Source organism: Leopardus geoffroyi, chromosome B4, assembly GCF_018350155.1.
Source record: "Leopardus geoffroyi isolate Oge1 chromosome B4, O.geoffroyi_Oge1_pat1.0, whole genome shotgun sequence".
NCBI lineage: Eukaryota > Metazoa > Chordata > Mammalia > Carnivora > Felidae > Leopardus > Leopardus geoffroyi.
The window spans coordinates 133,027,263-133,044,313 of record NC_059341.1 but is presented as its reverse complement, the minus strand read 5'-3'; the positions used below and the strand labels follow the sequence as shown (position 1 = coordinate 133,044,313).

At 58.8% G+C, this 17,051-nt stretch overlaps 1 protein-coding gene across 2 annotated transcripts; it reads left to right on the top strand.

The window, feature by feature from the left end:
* Positions 1-1,920: 1,920 nt before the first annotated feature.
* On the top strand, positions 1,921-13,043 carry CBX6 (chromobox 6). 2 transcript variants are annotated; one of them, XM_045466365.1, is made up of 6 exons: positions 1,972-2,163; positions 2,345-2,388; positions 2,545-2,610; positions 2,761-2,827; positions 7,179-8,120; positions 12,163-13,043. In XM_045466365.1, exons 1-6 carry the CDS (start codon positions 2,095-2,097, stop codon positions 12,184-12,186), a joined length of 1,212 nt encoding a protein of 403 aa, XP_045322321.1. In that variant the 5' UTR covers positions 1,972-2,094; the 3' UTR covers positions 12,187-13,043. The 2 variants fall into 2 exon arrangements, with proteins under 2 accessions (XP_045322320.1, XP_045322321.1); XM_045466364.1 differs by lacking the exon at positions 12,163-13,043 and having other exon boundaries at positions 1,921-2,163; positions 7,179-11,082.
* Positions 13,044-17,051: the final 4,008 nt, after the last annotated feature.

The following is a 17,051-nucleotide window of genomic DNA, read 5'->3' as shown; positions in this document are numbered from 1 at the left end:
GAATGGATTTCATGTTCACCCACTTTATCCAGCTGCCTGTCTCACTCAGCTTGAACACACACACACACACACACACACACACACACACACTCATATCCACACACTCACCTGCCCATTCACCCCAATCACCCCCAGGAGGGCAGCTCTATTTTTCAAGAGCATGTTGATTTCAAGGAAGGCGAGGGGGATTTCTCCCAAGATACTAATTAGACAAATCTCCATAGATGCAGGGATGAGAAGCAGAAATTTTGATGTGGTCGATTTGAAACCACAAGAATTGGTCTTGCAGTACAAAATGTAAAAATCCTCTTTTCTAATAAACAAGTCACGAAAGCAAGAGACAGTCCTGATCCTCACCACATCCCCACTGCTCTCCACCTCCACCTCAGCCCCACCACTGCCACGGAAACGGTGGCAAAATTTCCATTTCATGACACCAAAAGAGGTTCCCTTTATATCATTAAGGGAGAAAAGCAGATTCCAGGCAGCGTGAATCACCTGATCCCATTTTGTTAAAAAGAAATAATTCAGGGGTACCTGGGTGGCTCAGTGGGTTAAACCTCCCACTCTTGGTTTCTTCTTCAGTCATGATCTCACTGTTTGTGAAATGGAGCCTACCTTGGGCTCTGCACTGACAGTGCAGAACCTGATTGGGATTGGGATTCTCCCCCCCCCCCGCCCCTCCCCCACTCTGGGAAATTAAAAAAAAAAAATTTTAATGAGCATTTTTTGAAAGAAGTCACTTAAATCTATGTACTACGTATACACAATGGATACACATGCGTATATACCTGGGCTTATGTACGTGTAGAACAGGCTGGAAGAGGATTCGTGAAGATATTAACAATGGTTTGATGGAGATTATGGACAGTTGGGGTTTTTTCTTTTTTCTTTAATTTACAAAGAACAAGGCAGTTGGTGAAAGAAAGAAAGAAAGAAAGAAAGAAAGAAAGAAAGAAAGAAAGAAAGAAAGAAAGAAAAGCAAGCAATGAAGCGTTTTGTGTGGCAGGGCTACTTTGTGTCCATTTCCGGCCAGCCAGGTCTCCAGGTCCCTCCTCAAATAGGAAGCTGGGGTCTGGTCTCCCTGTGAGCAATGGCGGAGCCACGGAAGAAACTGCAGGCAGCGGGAGAGTGCGAGGCCAGGGGGCCTGGGAATCAGAAAACATATAGACCTGGCCCTGTGGGCGCCTTCTGCCAAATGACCCAAGGATGACCCACTTCAGGCCCAATCTGGGGTGTCGGGAACCCGGATCTCACCCACAGCCTCTCTCTCCCTCCCCTCACCACCACAGTCCTCGCGGTGGTGATCTCCAGCCCGCCTCCCGGGTGAAGGCAGGTGCCGCCCAAGACCCCAGCCGGCCAAAGAACAGATGCACAGGATCATCCCGGCCTTCCTCCACCCCGTTCACTGCCCCCACCCCTCTTCCTGCGGTGGAGTTTTTGTTTTAATTCATCTGAACTGGTTACAAAACCACACTCCCACGAATACATAAATAATGGATTGGGGAGGAGGAGGGCAATGTTTTAAAGAAATTCCCGCAGGGCCTGGCAAGGCAACAGCAAATGCATTTCTGCTGTATCATATTTAACTGTTTGCAAACTTCTGCCGGGAAGATGCGCAGCAGCTGCACAGACTCTCACGTCCTTCCCCTGCAGGGGCCTAGCGAGCCTTTCCTGGGGGAGGTGTTAAAGGGAGGGAGATGGTGTCAGCTCTCCGGGGCCGGGAAGACGGAGAGGGGAGTGAGAGGGTGTTTGTCGGGCTGCACCGCGCCCGACCAGGCTTCGCACAAGCCAAGCATCCACCGGGTTCCGGGCCCAGACTCCCGCCGCCAGGCGAGGCCCCTTTAAGAGTCAGCGCGCGCCCCCGCCCCGCGAGCGCACACTTTCCCTAGCAACCGCCCCGGGGGAGGGGGAGGTCCTGGCAACGGCGCGCCGGCCCCGAGCGGTCACGTGACGGCCCGCAGCTGGAACGCGAGCGCGCGCCCCGCCGCGCGCCCGCCCGCCGGGGCCTGTGCGCTGCGGCGCTTGCGCGAGCGGTGCAGCACCGGCCGCGGGAGCAGGGAGTATTATGGGCTGTGGGTGCCGCTGAGCAAGATGGAGCTGTCTGCAGTGGGCGAGCGGGTCTTCGCGGCCGAATCCATCATCAAACGGCGGATCCGAAAGGTGAGCCGCCTCCCGAGGTGGGACGCCTTGCCCGGCAGCCGGTGTCCGGGTCCGCGGCTCACCGGGGCGAAGCGGTCCCGCTAACCCGGGCCCTCTCGCCCACCCCCGCGCCGCCGCCTCCTCGCGTCCCCGCATCCTCCCCACCCCCACTCCCCCCTTTTTTTTCTTCTCTGTTTTTCAGGGACGCATCGAGTACCTGGTGAAATGGAAGGGGTGGGCCATCAAGTAAGTGCCGGCGGGATACAGGGGCGAGGGGGAAAGGGAGGCAACGGGGCCTTTTTTTTTTTTTTTCCTGGTGGGGGGGTGCGCACGTTTGCTGCCTCGCATGTGCCTCTGCCCATTAGATTTTCATTTTTATTTTGTGCATGTGTGACTCGGCAGGTACAGCACTTGGGAACCCGAGGAGAACATCCTGGACTCGCGGCTCATTGCAGCCTTCGAGCAGAAGTGAGTTTGGGGAGCTGGCAGGGGCGGCGGGGCCAAGGCTCGGCTGGGGCGCCGCGCGGGGAAGCGGGGGAAGCGGGAGAGCGGGGAGGGCAGCGCGGAGTGGGGCCCGGGAAGGGGCTCTTTTTAACCTTTGGCGTTTCTCGGCCGCAGGGAGAGGGAGCGTGAGCTGTATGGGCCCAAGAAGAGGGGACCCAAACCCAAAACTTTCCTCCTGAAGGTAACCTGGCCCAGCCCCAGCAGCCCCCTCTCGGGCCCCTAGCCCTGGCGCAGCACGGGGCCTGCAAGGGAGGGACAGATCCGCGGCTGCCCAGGCAGGCGGACCTTTCCAGAGGGGCCCCAGCTGGGCAGGGGGTGGTTGTGAGCCCCCGAAGAGCCCCTGGCAGCCGGCCCTGGGCAGCTCCAGCTTCAGCCAGAGGGGCCTGGGAGTGGGAAGTGAGGGGGGAGGATAATCCTCGCTGAGAAAACAGAGTCTGGGCTGGCCAGCAGGGCTCCCACATGGGGTTGGGGGGGGGGGGGGGATGGATGAGGCAGGTGGGGGCTGTCCACCTGAGGGGGTGGCAGGGAGGTTACTTCCACAGGCTAGATGAAGGGAACCTTCATGGCCCCCAGCCCTGCTAAGGCTCTGCCTGGAATTCAGACCCAGCGGGGGAGAGTAAATGTGACTTCCTTCAGGGCTGGGAACAGAAGAGGCATTTGGGGGCCACCTGCCTCCCTGCCCCCAGCTTCTTTCACTGTCAGGATTGGTTCTGCATGTCTCCCCTCCTCACTGGGGACTGCAGCTTGAATTTGACCTTAGATCACTTCGCTTTGAGTTTCTCACGGGCTGAGCCACTGGCTTTACCCCCACCGCTGGCCTGTTTCTGGACATTGTAATGAAGATGGGGTGGGGGGAGTGAAAGCATAGCACATTAGCCTCAGCAGGGGAGGGAGACCCAGGAAGGAAGCCATCTTAGGGTTCAGTTTGGGGTGGGGGGTGGTATTTTATTTTTCTCAGAACAGAGTCAGAAAGGGAAGGTGAGATGACCCTAGGACGCAGGGCGAGACTGCAGGCAGGCCTCCCTGGGAAACCACAGTTGACCCAGTAGTGCTGAAGTTGCCTGGGGGCCCCAGCCTACCCTGACAGCCTGTGACTTTGTGGCGATTGGCTGAGTAAGGGCAGGGAGCGCTCTGCAGAGAAGAGAGACTCTGCCGAATGCAGAACCTCGGAATCTCCCATTTGCCCAAAAGGCCCCATGAGGGTGGGGTGGGGCTGAAGAAGCCCAGACCAAAAGGTCTGTGCATGCATGTGCAAGGGTTTGGACTTAAAGCAGACATGAAAGACTCCTTAGCTTCCACCTGTTTCCACGATTCCTGGTCCCAACCTGCACACGCTCTGGGATCCATGGAGGAGCACACTTAACCCTTGATGTTTCTTAGGAGGAGGGATGGGGCGGAGCAGCTGGAGGGCGGGTGGGCTGTGTGACAGGCTGTGAGCGCAGCTGGAGCACCCTCTAGCGGTGAAGTGAGTAATGACCGTGAGCTTGGATTCACAAAATGCCTTTTTTTTTTTTTCCTTTGGTAGCCGTAGCTCCTGAGCTGGCTCTGGGCCTAACACAGTGCTGAGGCCCCTCATGGATTATCTCCTTTAATCCTCTCAACAACCCTATGAAGGAGTACCATTCCCATTACGCACATGAGCAAAATCAAGGCCCAGAGAGGGGAGGAGGCTTACATGAGATGCCATCACCCGGCTTCCTGGCCTCCATTCCTGCTCCTTTCCTTCACCCCCGTCCCTCAGAGAGCACACGTCAGGTTAAGGGGACACGGTGGACACACACAGGAAACCATGACGGTCGCAGAGTTGGTGGGGCAGGGGGTGGAGAGGCAGGTGGCGGGACCTTGACCTGGACCTTTACGACAGTGACCATAGACATTTGCAAGGGGTGGTGGAGATCAGTTTGGTCCGGGCCCGGGGCTCCGTGAGTCCCTGACAGGCGGTGTATCTGGGAGACAAAGTATTCTCAGCACTTACTTTCTGCTCCGGAACCGTTCTGAAGGAAACGGGAGCCCGTGAGGTAGGTTGTCGTTGTCCCCATTTTACACATAGGAAAACTGAGGCCACGGCGGTTGTGTAACTTGCCCACGGTCACAGAGAGTCGGTGGTAGAGTCCAGGTCTTGAACCTTCTGTGCTGTCTGTAGTACCTGCCAACCCCTCAGAGCCGTGCCTGTCACCGGCCAGAGTGGAGTAAACACATTGGCCGTGGTTACCATTTTTCATTCACGGGCCAGACCCAGGTCCCACCTTCAGTGAATTCTCAACCACCTGGGGGAGGGGAGAGGAGGGGGAAAGGGTAAACCGGTCCCCTTCCAAACAAAAGATACATATATATGTTGAGAAGTTACAAAGGAAGAAACATTTCTCATAAAAAGTTTGGAAACCATACGTTAGTATTGCCGGCTCCGCAGGGACCCTCGCCACTGGATTTGGGCAGAGCCACGATGACAGAGGTCTGGGAGCTCAGGCAGCATGCGGATGGCATAAATGCTGACCCCTCCCCACCCCCCCTGCCCAGGGCGGGGACAGAAAGAGTGGAGATTCCCCCGGAGCTCCCTTGGGGATGAACTTGCAAAAGACCCTGCTTGCCAGGCCGAGGAAAAAGGCTAGCTTTCACCTGCCTTTGTCTGAGGAGGGATAGGAGGAGACCAGTCCCTGGTTCCACTGGCTGGTGCACGGGAGGAGCTGGCCACCCTGGTCCTGGGCAGACTAGGCCGTGTGTGCTGCCACCTAGTGCCCGGAGGGACCGTTGGCCAAGCAGCCCTCAGGAGACCCCCCAGCGTGGCCAGGAGGGCCATGTGGCGTTGAAGCGTGTTTCCACCACCTTCTAAAGACGATCCTCGCTAATGCAGTGAAGAAGTCCGCAAACCCCGCTTCTGGGCGGTTGTGGTCAAATACGATGTAGTTTTGCCTGAGGGGCACACAGGCCACCTCGCAGGGACTGGCTAAGTGTCTAGTGCTGTGGGGTGGGATGTAGAGAGACCCCAAACTACAGGTCTCACTCTTGCGGAGCTCACGGGCCAACCGTGGGAATGTGTCCTCCCTCTCGGCCCACCCGGGTTGAAGGAGACACAGCCTAGCGCGTCTCCCCCACCGGGAGCCAGGGTATCTGTAGGTGACAGTTCTGTCCTCGCCTCCGCTCTCTCCAGCCATTGCTTTCAGTCCCTTGCCTGCTACATCCTCCCACTGCTGGGCTCTCTGCTCCCACTGTTTGTCTTAGTGGCATCCGTGCGGCAGGCCACGGGGCCTCTGCAGCAGCCTGGGGCGTGTCAGGCTCAGAAGGGACCACGGCTCCCTCCTGCTTAGGCTTCATCCTCCAAGACGGGCCCGTGCGCCTGATCTCTGCTCCTCTAGGCCCCGTACGTCCTTTCTTACATTGAGTCGGTCACCCAGTGTCATAACTGCCTGTGACCTGTCCTCTCCATGGAGGGCAGCCCCTAGGGGAGAGGCTGCGGTTGTGTTTCCAGCTCCAAGCAGCTGGCTTGTGACTAGTGTTTTGTTAGTGAAGGAAGGATTGGCCATGGAGGACGGTCTTGATGGCCTCGTGAGTCCCTTGCCCTGAACTTGAGGACTCTGGGGGCCCTGCCACACCCCACATCTTCAGTGAGGTGAGCTCCTACAGAGCCCTGGGGTCTTACACGCCTCACACCTGGGAGTGCAGCTGAGCCCGGGAGCCGGGGACATTTTTCGCTGGCCCCACAGACTCACTCAGCCATCCAGCCCTCAGGCCACCTTGGCACGGATTCGGAGCTGTTCCCACCTCTTGGTTCATCCCCACCAAACCCATGTCTCGCTGGGGTGGGTTCCAACCGAGGCTTTGGGTGCCAGCTTTGGAATTCACTGGCACTGATTTGCTCGGACCCAGGCCTTGAGCCAGATCCTGGGCAGACGTGAGTCAGACGGGAAGGGAAGGGCAGCATACAGGAGGGCATATGCGAGCATACAGGAGGGGCTGAGAGCTAAGGATCTGTCCCAGGGGTGATGATCAGCTGGGGAGGCAAATCCAATCTGGAAGTGTAGCCCGTTCAGAGACAGGGCACAGAGCATTTGGGACCCTGCGAGTAGGTCAGTGGCGTTGGGGTGTGGAATGAAGCAGGGAGGAGCCTCCCCCTTCTTTCTGTCCCCGAGTGTCGGTCTGCGGAGGGGTGCCAGGCTAGGCTGGGATCCTTCACCGAGCAGAGTTGGTCCGGGGCTTCTGAGCAAAGGGTGTGCTTTCCAGGTCGTGTCCTGATCGAGGACACGCCTCTGTGTCAGCAAGGGCAGCCCCCACCCTATCTGTCCCAGGGCCCCACCGCCAAGCCGTGTCAGGCCCCGACGGGGGTGCGACCTGCTTTCAGGCCTCGTGCACTTTGCTTCACCTGTCCGAATGGGCTTCCTTTTATCTCTAAGCCGGGGTCGGGAGCACAGCTGATTCTCTGAAGGGCTCGCAGGGTAGCGTAACAGGACTGTGCTCGTGGGTGGCTGGCGCAGGAGCACCCGGAGGAGGTCAGTAGGAAGCCGAGCCCCCGCTCAGCCCTTCCCTCTGTCCCACAGGCGCGAGCCCAGGCTGAGGCCCTCCGCATCAGTGACGTGCATTTCTCTGTCAAGCCAAGTGCCAGCGCCTCCTCGCCCAAGCTGCACTCCAGCGCGGCCGTGCACCGGCTCAAGAAGGACATCCGTCGCTGCCACCGCATGTCCCGCCGCCCCCTGCCCCGCCCGGACCCCCAGGGAGGCAGCCCTGGCCTGCGCCCACCCATCTCCCCTTTCTCTGAGACGGTGCGCATCATCAATCGCAAGGTGAAGCCTCGGGAGCCCAAGCGAAACCGCATCATCCTGAACCTGAAGGTGATCGACAAGGGCACGGGTGGAGCGGGCACCGGGCAGGGGGCAGGAGCCCTCGCTCGCCCCAAAGTCCCCTCCAGGAACCGCGTCATTGGCAAGAGCAAGAAATTCAGCGAGAGCATCCTGCGCACCCAGATCCGCCACATGAAGTTCGGCACGTTCGCGCTGTACAATAAGCCCCCGCCCGGCCCTCCGCCTCCCCCGCCAGCGGGCAAGGCCGACCCTGCCGCCTCCCCGGGCCCCGGGCTGCTGCTGGCGGCCCCCGCCGCCCCCTATGACGCCCGCAGCTCCAGCTCCTCTGGCTGCCCCTCACCGGCACCGCAGTCCTCCTCCGACCCCGATGACGCGCCCCCCAAGCTGCTCCCTGAGACCATGAGCCCATCTGCTCCCGACTGGCGTGAGCCAGAGGTGCTCGACCTGTCCATCCCTCCCGAGGTGGCGGCCACCAGCAAGAGGGTGCCTCCCGACGTCACGGCTGCCACGGGCCAGGCGCCTCCCGTGGCCCCTGAGCCTGCCGGCGCCTCCTCTGAGCCCGAAGCTGGGGACTGGCGCCCCGAGATGTCACCCTGCTCCAACGTGGTCGTCACCGATGTCACCAGCAACCTTCTGACAGTCACTATCAAGGAATTCTGCAACCCTGAGGATTTCGAGAAGGTGGCTACTGGGGTAGCAGGTGCCACTGGGGGTGGTGGCGGCAGCGGGGTGAGCAAGTGAAGGGGCTCCACCGAGGTGGGGGGCGGGCTGGGGGGGGCCCTCCTGCCCAGAGCCCTGCTCTTGCCCCCACCCCTGCCCTCAGACACCTCTGCCCGTGCTTTGCTTGTTTCAGATGGCTCGGTGTTGACCCCGGGAGGGGGCTGGGCGGTTGGAACCCCCCGAAGCCTGGGGGAGCGGCCGTCCCGGAACGGATTTGGGCCGGGGTGGGGCCAGGGCACTCAGAAGTCCTCCTCCTTGTCTCTAGGCACCCTCCTAGCCCATGCATGGTGGGGCCCGCTGGGGGGCTCCTGGGGAGCCCCGGAACCCAGAGTTGGCTGCCTCCTCCACATCCCGCTCTGTCTCCCCCAGCTTGCTTCCGGCTCGCGCACACAGCATCTGATTTCTCGGTGCTAACCCGGCAGCTGTGGGGCCCCTTAGGAGACCCCCTTCCCCATATGGGCACTGCCTCTTTCCTTCCCCCAGATGCCTGGGCAGGAGGGGAAGGGATGGCAAAGCCCAGACAGAGGTTGAGGCGAGGCCAGCTTCGGCCCCTCCCTCCATATCAAGGAATACAGCAGGAGCTGGACCGGAGGCCTGGGTCTTCCTGCCCGCTTTTGGCCAAGACCCAAGCAGGTCGCCTTAGGCTCCACCCCACCCAGTCTCTTTCCTAATCCCCATCTCAAAGGTGGGAGGGACTGGCAGGGACCTCCCCTTGCCACAGCCTCCTAGCATCTTTAAAGGCCCCTTCAGTTCTCCACCAAAGGTGCTACAAGAACCTGCTGTAGAAACTTCCGACTGGCGCACTCATCTGCCGCCCCTTGGCGTGTCTGTGCGCCTACGCATACGTGCGCTGGGCCCGGGCTTTCAGGCGGCCCCCTTGAGGGTTCCACGGAATAGGGTCGTCGAAGGCCTGGACCTTTCCTTGCCCAGACCTGGCCCGGGCCTCGAGGAGTTTGCTGTGGGGCCACAGGCTGATCCCCTCAGCCCCCCAGTGCTGGTGTGTGTGCCCCCAAGCCCTCCTCCTCGGGGTGGTGGGCGCCACCAGCCGGGCCTCTGCTGCAGACACGGCATGGTGGGGACTGAGGTAGAAGGGGGAGACCCCCGCCCGGGCCGTCCCCTTCTTCCCCCCGTCCCTGGGGTGAGGGGGGAGGGGCGGAGGAGGGGGAGAGGAAGCCTGGAAACCATTCTGGGGGTGGGGGTGGGGGGCCTCCGGCTTCGCCCGCCCCCTCCCTCTCTCTTGCGTCCGACTGCTGAGGCTTCCTCCCAGCACAGCCTGCTCGAAGCTGTGGGTAGCTCCGGGCCATGCCGATGGCCGTCCATGCCAATGGCAGAGACCCACCCCAGCTTTAGGCCGGGCACTGGGAGGGCAGGCAGGCCAAAGGGGGCGACCAAAGAGGGGGCCTGTGTTCTTTGGGAGGGGGAGGGTGGGCGAGACCAGGGCTCCCGTGCCCTGCGGGAGGCCACCCTGCCGGCCGGCCCCGGCTGTCAGTCTGGCCTGAATGGCCTGTCCCTGCGCGTCGCCCAGGGGAGCTTTGTGGTGTGTGCGGCCAGGGGTGTGTCAGCCCAGAAGCGCGATGGCAAAAGGTGGTCGAAGGAGGCAGAAAGGGAATCCTGTTAGGTAGCAAATGCCTTTGCCCGAAGTATAGGAGGACTCGTTCTTCCGAATCTCCCTGCGGGGGGCTGTGGCGTGGCCCCCGTCCCTCCCCACCCCAGGATGTAGGACAAGGGCCCTCACAGGGTTTGGGGGGCTGGCACTCCTAGACCCCTCCCCACCCTGCCCTTTGTGTCGGCTCTGTGGCCGTCCAAGTGCCAATTGGCTTCCCCCCTCCCCAAAGAAGGGCTGGTATCTCTCCTCTGTCCTCGGAGGGGATTCCCCCCCCCCACCCGACCCCTCACCCCAGGTGAACGACCACCTGGGTGTCAGTTACAGGTGTTTCCAGAGACCATAGAAATGTGTTTTCCTGAGAGTCCGTGTCATTCGTGACTTTTTTTTGTAAAGAAGTTGTGTTTTCAGAGGTGATTTTATGACAGGAAAGTGAAAGAGTTAGTTTTGCAGAAAAACAAAAAACAAAAAAAGAGGAAAAAAAAAAAGAAATAGAAAAAAATATCGTGGGATTCCTATGGGGCTGGGGCGGGAGTGGGGGGGAGAGAAAGAGATATTTAAAGAAAAACTAGTGAAGCAATGATTGCACAGGCGAGGTGGCAATGTTAGGAACCGGGGACGGAAACCCAGACCCGGCTGCCGGTCCCTGGGGTCCCTGCTCTCTCTCCTTGGCCCGAGGTGGGGAGGCCTCCCTCCTGTCCTGGGCCCACACTCCACACCTACCCTCCTTCAAAGGGAAGGAAGACAGCTGTCCCCAAGGGAACTAGCCAGAACTGCAGGGGCCCGGGGCTTGGAGCCCACATTTGGGGAGGGTGGGGGTCAGCGGGAGCCCCACTGTTGTGTCGTCGGTGACTTTGTCCAGGAAGGCTGGTGAGTGGATACAGTTGGGTTCCTTGCTCTCTTCCGTTTGGTTGTCAGCATGTCCCGTCCTCTGGTCCCTCCCTCCCCATCACCCCAAAGACCGTGACGCCCCTGAGTTTGCCTGGCCGGGTGGGGGTTGCAGGCTTCAGGAAGAAGGAGCTGTAGTAGACTCCAGGAGAATCTTAGGCGGTGATCCAGAGGGACCGGGGGTGACCATGGGGGAAGGGAATGCCTGCCCCTGCCCCTCCGCCGCGTGGCCCCACCCCACCTCCGCACACGCAGAGGCACACGCGCACGCTGCTTCGAGGTGGGCACCTCCCCTGGGGGGGGTCTAGGTGGGCACAGGGTCCAGAGCAAGCGGAGCCCTCCTACTTCTCCGAGGGTGGCTCTGAGCGGGAAACCCGTAACCACCCCCCCCTCCCACACACACACTCTTGCACGAATCAGCCTTCTCCGGGCCCTCCCTCTCCCCTTGCTGCTTTTCCGTTTACCTAACTACCAAGCAGAAGTTGCATTCTGGTTCGCTTTATTTTTATATGTGAAATATCCCTCAAAGCCCAATCTCTTCCCATGTTCAGTGGCGGTTGGGGCATCGGTCATTCTCCCCTTAATGCCACCTCCTCCTCCCCGCCCACGTGTCATAGGAAACAGGTGAGGTCCCGTGTCTCTGGTTTGAGATGGGAAATTGGGACACCTCCGTCTTCGTTTCCCTCCGACCCTGAGCGTGCCCTTCTGTGAAATGGGTGTATTGGGCGGCAAGGCCTCTTCGTAAAGCACCGCTGGTGTCCAGGCAGCTGCTGAGGATCCGGTGACGGTCGAGGTTGCTGGCGCTGGGGCCTCTAGCTTCCCACAGCCCCTTTTCATTCTTGCCCCCCAAAGGGGCCCGGGGCAAAATGAGCCGCATCCTTCCACTGCTCTGGAAAGAAGGGCTGATCAAGGCCCGACGTCAGTGTGAGGTGGGCGGAGAGCGCCCCACTTAAGAGACCTGGAAACTAGGGCCCCACGAGGCAAAGCTGCTTCGCGGGGTGAAGCGCCCAGCTGCCCTGGTATTTTGGGAAAAGCCCCTTCCAAAGGGGGGGGCCTGGGTGCCGAAGCTGCTAGAGAGCTGGCCGGCTCCCCGCTGCCGGGCGGTCTGGGTAAGAGGTCCGCCCCAAGGAGGAAGCAGTTAGGTCAGAGCGGTTGGGTCATCACCAGCCTCTTCAGCCTCCGCGGGGACCCGAGTGGACATACCACCTTTTCTCACCTTTCTGGGTTTTGTTGGTTTTTTGGGTTGGGGTGGGTTTTGGGGGCTTTGTTTTGTTGTTGTTGTTGTTGTTGGTTTGGGGGGGGGGTTGGTTCTTTTTTTTTTTTTTTTTTTTTTTTTTGCACTTGGCCCACGCCAGACAGTGGAGCCCCACATGGTCAGTTCCACTTTCCGGCTCCCATGCACTAGCCCAAGGCAGCCTCTTGGGGGCTTGTATGGTTTAAGGAATCACTTTGAAAAAGACAAGGAAAGTGTTTAAAGGTTTCTGGTTTTTTTCTGTCTGCATCTCCTCTCAGATTCAGAAAGGAGGTTGGGGCTAAAACCAGGAGCCTGTCTCCCTCGCCTGCCTCCGTCTGGCTGACAGTCACCAACATGCCGAACTAGGGTGACAGGCCGAGCGGGGACAGAGGACCCCAGCTCCCAGGCCTGCGGGGTCTCCCTGCCCCACCTTGAAGGAGTCGGTACCCCACTCCGAGCGGCGAGTGAGCTCCAACTGTATGCAGAGCTTCAGTTAGGTAAAGGGAGGCTGATGGTGTCACAGGGGGACCCCTTGCGAGAGGTCAAGGTTGAAAGAACGGGTTCTGGGGCCTTTCCCTGGCTGTTGGGTGGAGTGCAGATGGGCACTTTTTGTTTCTTTTAATTTAAAAACACAAAGGCCTAAAGAAACGTATCGTATGATTTTTTTTTTTTTTTTTTTAGTTTTTGAAAAGCTCATTGAATGAACTGTGCACGAATGAATTCTATATATATAAAAATATACATATATAGCTCTATATCTGGGGAGGGGCGCGGTCTCTTTTCTCTCTCATTTTAAAAATGAAGTGTTGTTGCCTTTGTCTGTGGTTCAACCATCCAGCTCCCAGCTGGCTAAACTTTGCCTCCAGTGGTGTAAGAGAGGGAACCAGAAATGGAGCCCCCACCCCCACGCGGGGGTGGGGCCCCCAGTCCACCTGCCCCCTCCCCGAGGTTGCGGGTGGAGAAGACGGCTCGTTTTGGGTGTGGGTTTCGGTTCTGTTCTGGATTCGGTTGTTTCTGGGCCGGGGGGAGGGGGGTCTGTGCCGATTACTCTCGTCTTGTACGTTTCGTTCTGCTGCTTTTCAATGTTGTATCAATGCCAGGAAGGGGGAGTGAAAAGCCTCTTTTGCCCCCCAAATAAATTGTCACATTCCGAAGCAAAGGTCCGGCCCCTACAGTGGGCGTGTGTCTGTCTCATTTCTAACAGGCCGTGACTGTGGCCTTTAAAAGCATCAGGCCTGGAGCACCTGGGTGGCTCAGTCGGTTGAGCATCTGACTTCTGCTCAGGTCACACGATCTCGCGGTTTGGGAGTTCGAGCCTGAGTCAGGCCCTGTGCTCAGAGCCTGGAGCCTGCCTTGGATTCTGTGTCTGTCTGCCTCCCTCCCTCCCTCCCTCCCTCCCTCTTTCTTTCTCTGTCCCTTCTCCTCCTGTGTGCTCTCTCCCTCTCTCTCTCTCAGAAATAACAAATGAATAAACTTTAAAAAAATAAATAAAAGCATCAGGCCAGGGGTGCCTGGGCCACTCGGTCGGTTAAGTATCCGACTCTTTGATCTCAGGGACATGAGGTCAAGCCCCGTATTGGGCTCCGTACTGGGCGTGAAGCCTACTTTTTAAAAAATCTCAAAAAAGTCCCACCAAAACATCAGGGCCTCTCCTGCTGCAGGGGAGGGGAGGGGCTGCTGCCCCTCCAGCTGTGGCCCATTTCAGAGCTCGCCACCTCCCACCCTCCTTCCACCCCACCACCTGCCAGTGAACTGAGCTGGAAGGGAGGACCCTACACAGGTAAGGCTGGTAAGGCTGAGGTGTTGCCACTTTCCGAACCTGGAGAAGGCCAGGCAGGCGGGCACGAGGGAGGGGGAGGTCTCTCCACTGCCCGCTCCCCACTTGGAATCACAGTGGCTGCAGTGGAGGGGTCTGTAGGGCTGTGTCCCTAACAAGTTTCTTGCCACAGAGCTTGGGAGAGGAGCAGCCACGAGGAGCCCTCTCCCCACGGCCTCACGGGTTCAAAAGCAGCGGCCCCAGGCAAACCCAAACCTTCTTCAAGGGCCTGTCGCTCTGTTCCTGAGCCACACCTGTGTCCATCCATTGCCCCCCGTTTGCGGGGCCTTGAGCAGGTGTCACCCCCAATCCTCCCCTCCTACAGCACCCCCACCCCCTTATGAAACCCCCGGTGTCTCGCCTCTCAGATGTCTCCCCACCCTGCACAGTCCCCACCAGTCCCGCCCGGTCTTTGGCAAAGCCTCTCTGGTCTGCCAGCCTCCGTTCCTACCCGCGCTCCCCCTACTTGTTCCACACGAGTGCCACTGGGGGCTGGCGGCCCCTGCTTCAGGCCTCTTGGGAGCCCGCTGTCCTCAGGATCGTGTCCCGATCATGTCCCGAGTCAGGATCGTGTCCCGAGTCGTCCACCTGGCAGCCTGCCAAGGTGCTCTCCCCTCCCACCCTGGCGCCTCTCCAGGTGCCTCCCAGGCCCCCACCTGTGGGTTTGTCCCCCCAGGTCCTTATGGGCGGGGCCGTGTCTCACAGCCCAGCGCCTGAGACACAGACGCTAGGCCCTCCATTGGTCGTTTCTCTAATTGTCACCAAGGGTCCACCTCCCACTGGGGTCCATGAGGCTGGGGAGTGGCCGAGCGGCAGACCTGGGGCCCCGGTGCGACTCATCCAACTGGTCCCCGGCCGGCAGGGCAAATGGGAGTGTGTCCCTGGCAGGCAGATGGGTGGGAAGGTGGGTGAGGGCTGGCCCTCCTCCGTGGCACCTCCTCCACGCCACCTGCTCATCTGGCCAGCGCACCTGCCACCCGCGGAGCACCAGTGAGTGCTTTACTGGCTCCCTTCACCCCTTCCCCTCCCCTCTCCCGGCTTCCCCTCCCCCTTCCCCCTCCCCCTCAAATGAGGAGCTGTGTCATTTGCCTGAAGTCATACTGCCCTCAGTAGGAGAGGGGGCTTTGCTCCAGACTCCCGCCTTCAAGCCCCACGCTCTCTGGGACCGGTAACAAGAGTGTGCCCTCGTGAGGCGGGTGCGTTCAGAGATTTAGAGTCCCTGCTGTCTCTCGTCGCAAGCCGTGCCATTGCTTAGCTTCAGTGTCTTAGTTGCCGGTGAGTGAGTGTGACCACAACGGGCTTCTCGAGGAGGACTGGAGGGTTCGTTCTGGGGGCCGGGGGAGGGGGGGGCACCACGCAAGTCCTCTCAGAGGGCAGGCTTTGCTGTTTGAAGTGCGTCAGGGTCACTGTTGGCGTCACAGAGTTCATCTGCCCGGTGATGCCTGACCTAGCCCCCCCCCCCCCGCCCTTACCTACTATTCGTGGGCCTCTCCAGGGGTACGGGTCAGCCACGAGGTGCCGGGATGGGGTGAGAACAAGCGTGCACAATTACTCTGTCGTTTTTTCAAAGCTGTAAGGGCAGCGGTTTCTCTGCCCTTGTCAAGCTCTGTCTGAAGTGAAGGGTGGAGGGGGGGGGGCGGTCAGCGTGGTTGCATCCAGACGGCAAGACCCCCTCAGGCCAGATCACAGGCCTGGGTGCCCGCCGGCACCCTCTTTGTTCAGGCTGCTGGCTTCGAGTTCACACTTCAAAGAGGGCTCTGGCTCCGGGAGCTCAAGGCGGCCTGGTCCACGCAGGGGGTCTGCAAAGGAAGCCAGGGCTGAGGCACCTCCCCCTCCCCCCTCCCCCAGACATCCACAGGCTCTGGGCATCTCCAGTCACAGGAGGGATGAAGCAGGAAGGAACCCTGGTGAGCGAGAATGAGGCCGGGACACAGCTGAGGCTGTGGGGATGGTTGGAAGCGGCCGGAGTTGAGAGAGATTTGGAATATTGGATATTTTGTAATTGGCTTAGATACTTAGAGTTACTAGCTAAGGCAGAGCAAACATTCCTTTAAATGCCCAGCTGAGCTTCCAAAACACTGAAGAAATCCCCGGGGATCATAAACAAAGAAGAAGCCAAACTCAGAGTGCTAAGCAGATGCCAATCCTTAACCCTGCAGGGCGGGTCTGCGGATGACCCAGGGTCAGGTGTGGGGAGGCGTTGGCCTTTGCTGACCTTCGGTGACCAAGGAGCCTATTTTACATCTGTACAGGGACGGGGAGACAAGGCCTTGAGCCTTTGCCAGAAGAAATTTCAAACCAAGACACCCAAATAAGGCATATCCTCAATGGAAAGGCAAATGGAGGAGAAAAATCACCCTTCCGCAAAACAAAAAAAAAAAAGTTGTCGGAGAAGTTGTTTCTGGCTCTGTTGGAAAAAATAAAACTGAAGTCTTCCCCCGAGAAATTGTAACTCCAGAACTTCCCTAACGCACATTTGAGATTTGGATTTGTGTTATCCACACGCTCCCAGAACTCCCAAGTCTGGTAATTAGCACACAAAGCCAACATGGCGTGGGTTATACCCACAGAGAGGTGGCAATAGCAGACGCAAGGCTGCCCCGGGGGGGGACATTCCCACAGTAAAAGCCACATGGGAGGCTCACGGATAAAACCCTTGTTAACAGGAGCTTGCCCCCCAAAATTACAAGACCTACAGAGAAGCAACCCATGAAGACACACAGCAGAATGACAAACGGCCCGTACAGACTCCTACGTCGAACACGTCATTTTCAAGCACACACCGAAGATTTCCAGACATGGCCGTGTACGTCGCGTGGTAACGAGAGAAAGCAACTCCCAATAAATTTCAAGAAATTGTCACCGCAGCCCACATTATCGTTAAATTACAAATCAATAGCCAAAAGAGAACTGAAAACCCAAGGCTCGTCTACTTGGGTAGTAACCCAGATCTCTCGTTCCCCTTCCCCTGGATCTTGCTCCCTGCCCAAACTTCTGAAATCTCTAGAAAAAAGAGACTCAGGATGAATGTGAAACTGTGAATAGAAGGCAGACACACACGGGAGGCGTGCGGCCAATCTGAGTCAGAGCTGGATGGGAACAGGTCCCCCCTGGTCCCTCTAGACGGAATATGACCTTCATTAGAGCAGAAGACCAAAGCATTCTCTGTTCCTTCCAAAGGCTGAGCTCAGAATGTGACAAAGACGGGAGCCTCTATTTAAGCGATAGCTGCTAGCAGTCAGCCTTTAGGAGCCAGAGGGAGCCATCTATGCAGAGCCGGGATGGGCTGGTGGAAATGGGACAAAGCAGGTGCCGAGACATAAAGACAGCCCCCCCCCCCTTCAGCCTTCT